Source organism: Taurulus bubalis, assembly GCF_910589615.1.
Source record: "Taurulus bubalis genome assembly, chromosome: 11".
Lineage (NCBI taxonomy): Eukaryota > Metazoa > Chordata > Actinopteri > Perciformes > Cottidae > Taurulus > Taurulus bubalis.
Window position 1 is genome coordinate 18928942 of NC_136599.1, and position 9356 is coordinate 18938297.

The 9356-nt window shown below is 39.6% G+C and overlaps 1 protein-coding gene across 1 annotated transcript; it reads left to right on the forward strand.

The window, feature by feature from the left end:
• Positions 1-2298: 2298 nt before the first annotated feature.
• sgk2a (serum/glucocorticoid regulated kinase 2a) lies at positions 2299-9004 on the forward strand (the record flags this gene model as incomplete). The annotated part of the gene is made up of 12 exons (XM_079226875.1): positions 2299-2313; positions 2832-2893; positions 3198-3255; positions 3964-4047; positions 5550-5681; positions 7241-7353; positions 7480-7516; positions 7594-7680; positions 7909-8004; positions 8255-8410; positions 8676-8765; positions 8846-9004. 12 exons carry the CDS (start codon positions 2299-2301, stop codon positions 9002-9004), a joined length of 1089 nt encoding a protein of 362 aa, XP_079083001.1.
• Between the last annotated feature and the right edge of the window lie 352 nt (positions 9005-9356).

Consider the following 9356-nt stretch of genomic DNA (forward strand, 5'->3'; position numbering starts at 1 on the left):
TTCTTAATGAAGTCTGGACAGACAACCCTCTCCTTTTTATGACACGCCCGCACGCGCACGCGCACGTACACACGTTTTGAAGCCTTGCCCCGCATTATTTTAAAACTGAAACTTTTCGTCAATGATTCACTCTCTTGAATCACGACTTTCCTTCATGAGCGTAAACAATAAAAACAACTGACCTCAGATCAGCTTCCGCCGTGTCGAGCCTCCTGCAGCTCTGTCAGCTTTTGAGACTCCCGAGCAGAGCACTGACCTTCTCATCCTCTGCATACAGGTGAGCAAGCTGTTACGTTACAGATTCCACGCTGATCACCCAGATTATCGGTAGAGTGCCTGTTTGTTCGTAAAGTACATCGATTATTTTCTATTTTTGGGGCATAAAACATATGACAGGATATGTGTCGTTTCTTACTTTTCTCCTAATCCGCATTGTATTGTTTTCGTTAAGACAATCAACTAGCTAGTACACTTATAGAGCTGCTAATAGTAGTAGACTGCTGCTAATATAATCATATAACATGCATGATATCTGAAATACTTTAGTTTATAAGGACCTCAAGATATTGATCTCCGGTGGTTTATGAGCACTAGTTTAGGCTGTCAACTTCATTTCATTGCTCTTTGAAGCTGAGCATATTCAGATCACCAACTTTTATAAGTTACTTATGTCTTCTTAAATGAAAATGAATAATATTGGCTCTATAGCTAACTAAATGGTGAATTTATATTTAATATTATTATAATATATATATATATATATATATATATATATATATATATATATATATTTAATATACCTGAAAAAGTCAAAGGGAGAGTGTGTGGGGGTTTATCTGATGCACTGTGGCAGGTTATCGGAGTTGATTTGGTGGTTCAAAGTCTCCTACCTGCTGAGGAATGAACACATAATACAATCAAACAAATCCTTGACTGTTGTTATTCAGGTCGCCTTACTTGCATGATCATCTTAACCTGCAGATATATTTCCCTCTGTGCTGTATTTATTAATGACGAATCAAGTCAATTCAAGAGGTGGATTTTAATTATTTTTAAAAAGCCACTTATTCAAACTGCAAAAGAAAAGCTGAGCAGGCTTTGCCTATGTCTTTATTGCATATTGTATTCACGCTTTTAACTGAATTACACGTAAATCAAGTCCAGCTTTGCCCTGTTTCCTATTCAGTATTTCAATCACGTGTTACTTCATCTAAATTAACATAAACGTGGGTACAGCTTGGTATCAGGGCCAATGTCAAATAATATAACTGCACCTGCAGACTGAGATGCCTTCAGTAACGGAGTCTTTTCTTAGGGAACAGAAAGAAGTTAGCAATAATGAATTTACAATGTGGGAAATAAATTGTCAAAGCACAGCTTTCGACTTGAGCAATGAAGGGTTCGGTCCAAAATGGGACTCTTTAAAACTAAAGATGCTTGTTTTTTAATCTGCTATTTTGAAATGAAGTTCTCCAGGTAGTTGCTTCAAGCAGTCAAATAGACAGCTAATTTGGTGATAGAATTATTAGAATTATGAGTTACTGTAGATTTAATGTAGTAGTGTTTCGCCTCAAAAGGTTTGAACGTCACAAGTTTATATATAACGCCAGAAAATAAAATCTAAACTTATTTCTTTTTTTTTTGGAAAAGCTTAAATGTCAAATGTTGGCTCCTCTCGTCTTGAAATAGATAACGGCTATAAATAGATAAACTGTCCGGAAGCTCCTGAAGGAGAAAAAAACTGAAATGATGGGGACATTTGTTTCATTTGTGTGTGTGTGACCTTTGTCAGATATGAGAATGACACAACAATGTTTTCCATGTAAACATGTCACCTGATACAGTACCTAAACACACACACACACACACACACACACACACACACACATTGAGAATATATACTCAATGTCCTTCATTGTGTTTCCGTTGTTCTAGCATCTTGTTCCTACAAACCAGAACTACCAGCTCATCTGGATCCTTAGGTTGTCACACTGAGGTCAGCAGTTCTATTAGCACACACACACACACACACACACACACACACACACACACACACACACACACACACACACACACACACACACACACACACACACACACACACACACACACACACACACACTGAGCCCAGGCTTGTGAGAACAAATCTTATCTGTGAAATGACAAAAGGCTGTAGACATAAAGCCACCACATCAGTTGCATCCTGCACAGTTGCTGACCTCAGGACCCTCAACATCTCCTCTCACAGGTCTGTCAGACACCGATGCTGGACCAGTGGGAGTGGAATAGATAATTGCCATGGCACACTGTAACGTGAGTGTAATTATGTTTGCATGATGCTTTTTTGCCTTATTTTGTGTGACAGGGGTTCTGCCTGCAGTCAATGCAGTTTTAACTCTATTTTCAAGAAATGGATCTTTAGTAAACATTTAATTTAGTAAATGCTAATTTGTATTAGCGATAGATTCAGGAGATTTAGGGCTGAATGTGGTTCTTTGTGTTTCAGTGTACACAACACGATTTCTTGTCATGTCAAGAAAATCTCCAACGCCCAACACAAATGCCTCAATGCATTAGATATATCAAACGGAAGATTTCTAACAGTGGGACCTTTTCATCAGATGTTCTGTAATTACACAGCGGTCATTCAATAAGCAGAAATGTGACTCAGATCCTCGTGTTTCTATTTAAAGGCTGAATGCTCAAGGGACAGGAGAAGATAGTTTAAGGGATGCTGATGGTGAACGATGCGAGTGATTGAAAGCAACTGTTTTTAAATTAATGCAGTTTAATTGTTGTTGACTTTTTTGTGGGGGATTTTTGTCCTCCAGTCGCGGTCCCCATCCTCCTCTCCTCATGATGATGTCAACCTGGGACCTTCAGCAAACCCTCAGTCAGTAGCTCTACTCTCACTAACCAACATGTCTTTATATTCACACACAAGATATACAGCCACTAACCCAGTGCAAATAAACTTGCATTGTCTTTGCTAAAAGTGTATTTTCCATGGTCTAGGAAACCAGAGATTTTCAGAATATAATGAGAGGACACTGTTAAGAGAATAGTCAATTTGAACTAAGTACTTTTTGTTGCTGGTTGCTTTTCTACCATTTGTAAACTATTACAAAGACAGTATCTCAGAGGGTATTATGTAATTCTGTCCACCATTTAATAGACTACTCTCGGCCTTGTTTCAGTGCCAAGCCCACTGACTTTGACTTCTTGGCCGTCATTGGCAAAGGGACCTTTGGAAAGGTAACACTGGAACAATTACTTATCTATCTATCTCTTTATTATTTAATAAATATCTTGTGTTTTTCTTTCAGCAGTTTCCTGCAACTCATTCAGGTCACATATTCACCAGCAGGGAAAGTGGTTTGAACTAGACTAGGTCTCTGTGACACCAGCTGACGTTAACAATGATAGACTCTATTGCAGGAATGAATTGATGGGCATATAGATTAAAAGTCACCCTCAGTGGTTCTCTCAATTAGCAGCAGCTGACCCTTTTAGACAGAGGACAGAGAGAAGTAGTGAGCTGTGGCGGGCTTTGCAGTCTACCTGCTGACTGCTGTCTGATCAAAATGTACTGCCTGCTTCATGAATCATTTACTTCCGAGTCCACTGAGGCCTCTTAAGGTTAACCTGGACATCATCCAGTCAGACGTGTTTCATAAAAGGTATATTCCTTATGTCCTAAACTCTGTGATCGCTCTCCTTTGTCGGCAGGATTGCATTTCTACATAAAAAGTACTGTTAATAATGCTTTGGTTGGCCGCGGGTCAATGTCAGACCTTGTATCGACACACTTCTCAGATTTCTCAGTATCATCTGTTTCCACAGATCACATATCTGTGTTGAGTTCTCAGAGGGACTTGATGTGATGTGGTGACAGCGGCGCGTCGAGATGATGGCGCGGCCCTGTTTACGAAACAAACCACTGACAAACAAACCTTCATGCAGGTCCTGCTCGCCAAGCTCAAAGCCGACAACAAATTCTACGCCGTCAAAGTTCTGCAGAAGAAAGTCATCCTCAAGAAAAAAGAGGTGGGCTCTGCTCCAGCTGACCCTTGCTGGCTTTATAATTTCCTTTCCTTCATGAACCCAGCCTCTACACAAACACGAACCAAACCTCACTTAAAACTGATAAAGGAGAGTTTTATGTTTTCAGAGGCACTTCGTTTTTTAATTCAAATCAATAATGCAAAGTTGCCTTGAAGCATATGAACAGATACAAATGTACCAACTATGAAATACATATATTATGTCTGAAGTGATGAAGCAGACATGAGTTTTAGAGATTACGACCAGGAAGTCAAAATATATAAATGTATTTTGAATTACACAGTACTCCAATGTGCCAGGCTAAAGTAGATAAAGATGGAAAATAGCTCCATGAGCCAAGAGGAAAGTGTGTGTGTGTGTGTGTGTGTGTGTGTGTGTGTGTGTGTGTGTGTGTGTGTGTGTGTGTGTGTGTGTGAGAGTGAGAGTGAGTGAGTGTGTGAGTGAGAGTGAGTGAGTGAGTGTGAGAGTCATTAGTAAACAGTACCCAGCAACATGATCTCGATCTTATCTAATCTACAGCTTGTTCTGTACAAAGAGCAGACTTTACAACTCCCAGAAAATAAAGTGAGCCACATCTTTGTTCTGGTCTGACAACACGACGCCGATGTCTGATCAAACATTTGTTTGCTTCTGCTGAAGTGGAAGTGATTGGTCTGTTTTTTTCTTCTCCCTTCGTCTCTCTGTAAACTTTCTGGAATTCAAATTGAATCATCTGCCGTCCAAGTCCTGGAAAGCTGATGAATATGGTGACCTTTCCGTCAATAACAAAGATTCAGTGTTTTCATCAGACGGGAAGAGAATCTGAAACAGCATCGAGACAATTATTACACATCCAAACTCTGAATTAAAAAAAATAAAAAACAAAAACATTATTGGACATAAATTGTGCAAAACACTTTCATGTAGTGTGGAAACTCCACATTGTTGTGTGAACAACACGACTTGCCAAATGTGATCAAATTATTATATGAAACATTTTCTGTAGAACATTTTAATGTGTTAATTTACACTGAAAGGGATATGGAAAAATGTACTTTGAAGAAGCAAGGAATAAAGCAAGAAATACAATATCTCAACTTCAGATGATCAAACAACTGACTATATCTACTGCATCATTCTAATGAACAGCTAAAATACTACACAGCAGACATGTTGCTTTGTCGTGGTTAAAAAAGTCCAGGTGTTACTGATAACATTTTTATTATTCTTTATTCACTTGTGAGCAGTGCTGCTGTAATCCTGTAATTTCCCCACTGAGGGACTAATAAAGGATTAGCTCAGGATTAGCTCAATCATTAGATTCATTATTTACACCTGTGCGTTTCCTTCTGTGAATAAGGCCTATTGAACTGTACCCCACAACAAATACACTTGAGTACACTGGTAATATTTAGGAAAATGTGTTTTCTGTATGATTGGTGTTTGTTTGGCATTTTAATTTCATGTAGTCATCACTGTCTCACTGTGATGTCTTCTATCTTTAGCAAAAGAACATTATGGCAGAGAGAAATGTGCTGCTGAAGAGTCTGAAACATCCCTTTCTGGTTCGGCTCCACTACTCTTTCCAGACTCCGGAGAAGCTCTACTTTGTCCTCGACTATGTGAATGGGGGAGAGGTATGTGTCTTTAATAAATAGTGAAAAAAACGTGATACCCATATTTCCTCAAATAAGAATCGGGGCCTTTATTTACCTCAACAGCAGAGAATATGTCCCTTTGTTTAGTATAATAGGTCTTATTTTAGTACAAAACCTTGTTCCCGCTTGAAAGATTACACTGTTAGTGCAAGCTCAACACTTCTTGTAACGGTTCTCATCAAAACTTACGTATGTTCCTGTTGGCTGACACACAGACACACCCACAGGGACTGAAATGCCAGGAGGCAATAATACTTTAGATGAGAAGCTGAACCCAGAACATCAAAGTGGAATAAAAATAACATGATTACCAGTATATTGTTTAATTTATTGGATTAAAGCGGTAGAAATGTAAACAGGCACCAGGAGTTTATCCACACTTATTTTTCCCCTGGCCATAGTTTTATGGCAGGCCTTTATATTTCCGTGTCGATCATGCCCCCTGCCGTTATCTGAAGCCTGGCGTTTAAATGACTATTTTATGACATACAGTTACAAATGGTGTGCTGAACTGAGCTGAATGTTAGTACCAGTCAGTCACCATATTCATTTTTCAAACGGTAGAAAACTATCAGAAAGGCCATTGTCAACACCTTGTAGACTTTATCATTTGTTTGTGTGTGCATGTGTGTTTGTGTTGCGTATAGTCAGATTTCATGGTTTGTGACAGAAAGGGCTTTGGCTGCACATAGATCAACATCTTGACAGAAAGGAGGCAACAGGATATTTATTTTAAGAGGCATTATTATTATGGCAGTACTATTGTCATCAGAAAGATGCTCCTCATATTCTCACTTACGGACTAATTTGTATAATTGTACCACTGACTGTATCACTGATTTACGGACAGAGCTGTATACAGTCTGTGGGACAGAGCCAGGCTAGCTGTTACCCCCTGCTTCCAGTCTTTATGCTAAGATAGGCTAACAAGCCGCTAGCTGTAGCTTCATATTCAATCTACAGACATGAGAGTGGTATCAATTTCAATATTTCCGAAAATATTGAACTATTGCTTTAATATGTAAAAATACTACACATAACATCTTATGTCTTCTAAAATGAATTCCTGAGCCAACTATGACTCGTATTTTGTTTATTTAACTTGCAACGGTTGTTTTTATGGGAATTAGTGTCAAAAAGTCCACATTGTGAGACCTGGTTTAGCATCATGTCATCTTATTCCTGTACATTTTCTTTCCTTGTTGTTCAGCTGGCCCCAGCAGGCTGCACTATAACAATGTCCAAATAAGTAATCCTTTATTTGCACACATCAAATACGATCAGACGCAGCTCGTTGGTGTGCAGCCAGCAGAAATGTTTTCCAACAAGAAACTTTGCTGTGCTTTTGTGCGGATGATCGAGCGTGTCACACCAGATTCTAATGTTTTGTAAAATAATATCTCCCCATACTGACCTGGATTTCTCATGTTTCATTCTGCCACTTTGCCCGACTCTTCATCCCTCAATTCTATGTCCTCCTGAAACAACTTATTGTCATTTTGACCTCTCCATGCTCACCTTTCTCTCTTCTTCTGTAGCTGTTCTTCCACCTGCAAAGAGAGAGGTGTTTCTCCGAGCCCAGAGCAAGGTTCTACGCAGCCGAGGTAGCCAGCGCCATCGGCTATCTTCACTCTCTCAACATTGTTTACAGGTCAGAACATTTATTACAATACCCGTATAAGAGTTGGCCCGAATCATGATCTATTACGCCCAAACACAAAACGGTCAATTCACAAATGATCAATCGTAATAATCCTTTTATTCTCATCTGTTGCAGAGATCTGAAGCCAGAAAATATTCTCTTAGACTCTCAGGTGAGTCCATTTGTTTGTTTTTTTAAAACTCCAACTATATGTCTTTATTGCGTTACATTATTTATTGTTGTGTTCAGGGTCACGTGGTGCTGACAGATTTTGGGCTGTGCAAAGAAGGTGTAGAGCCTGAAGGCACCACCTCAACTTTCTGTGGGACTCCAGAAGTGAGTATAGAATATAAACAGGAAAAGGACATGCAATGTCTTATCTGTTATACAACTGCATATCATACATGATTAGGTTTTTTATTCCAACTGAAAACTCAACATTGACATCAATATTACGTTCTTTTTTTTTTTTTACTGACTAACAATTGTTGCCTTTCAGCCTCTACAAAACGTTGTAGAAAGATGATTTGTCCATGCACTCTCTTTCTATCTGGTTCTCTACAGTATTTGGCACCAGAGATCCTTCGTAAGGAAGCGTATGACAGGACAGTGGACTGGTGGTGTCTTGGAGCAGTGACCTATGAGATGATCTACAGTCTGGTATGGGAGTTTGTGTGTGGCTGATTTGTAAGGCCTGCTAGTCGGTTAGGCCACCACCTTGGTCGAGACTGAAATGTCTCAACAACTATTGGATGGATTGCCATGAAATTAGTGGACTCTTGTTTACACATAAAGAATATGTCTATTTTGCATTTATGTACTTGTATAGGAATTTTTACAACTCATTCTCCTTATAATATATAATCTATTGTTTCTACTAAAGATGTTTGTACCCATCCCTCCACTTCAGCCTCCTTTCTACAGCCGTGACGTCGGTGAAATGTATGACGGGATCCTTCACAAGCCGCTGCCACTTCCTCCGGGGAAGTCTGACGCCGTCTGCTCTCTGCTGGTGGGTCTTCTGCAGAAAGACCAGCACAGACGCCTCGGGGCCATCGCCGACTTTGTGAGTCTATTTTTCAACCATTGCTAAACATAAAAACAGGTGGTTTCCCAGACAAGAAATAAGGCTAGTCTTCGACAAGGGAGGATCAAAGGACAGTGCCATTAAATGTTGCTTTAGTCAAGGACTAGGCTTATTCTCATTTTGGGAAATTAGCCTCTTACAGTATGAGATATCTTTAAAGGGGTTTGGACCTTTTCTGCACATAATAATAATAATAAAGTATATCAAAATGCACGTGTATAACTTTTCTCTGTTTTATTTACAGTTAGAAATAAAGAACCACAGCTTTTTCTCTGCAATCAACTGGGACGACCTTTACAACAAGAGAATCACTCCTCCTTACAACCCCAATGTGGTGAGTGTCATCCATTACTTGCATATATGAGGACACCTAGTCATTGCTCTCTCAGTTCCATAGATTGTTTCATCTTTCAGAGAGGCCCAGCTGACACTCAACATATTGATCCAGAGTTCACCAGAGAAATGGTTCCTAACTCGGTGAGTCGGAGCCCGGAGCTCAACGCCAGCAGCAGCAGCGCCAACAACGCATTCAATGGGTTCTCCTTCGTTGGCACTGAGGACAGCTTTCTGTGAGGCAAGAGTTAACTGTTCAAGTGTTTGAACATTGTAAATGATTCAGTGGAGTGAGCACAACTCTTTTGAGTCTCGTGAAAATAAGAGTTCCTCATGTACTTTTGCCGAAATCCCACGTGGCATCTATTATGTTTGACTACTGCAGGAATTTCCAACCGGTTCCTCCCGAGGAACGACGCCTGCAATGGAGACATTTAAGGTTAAAATATGTAAAACTGTTTTTTTGCCTGGAAGCCCCAGGTCTGTTCTTAGAGAGATTGCGAGGATCGTCATGAAAAAAAGTGTATCAAACCTATGCCTATGGAAAAACCTACAAACATGAAAGGTGCTTTACAATTTTGGCGGGGTCTGT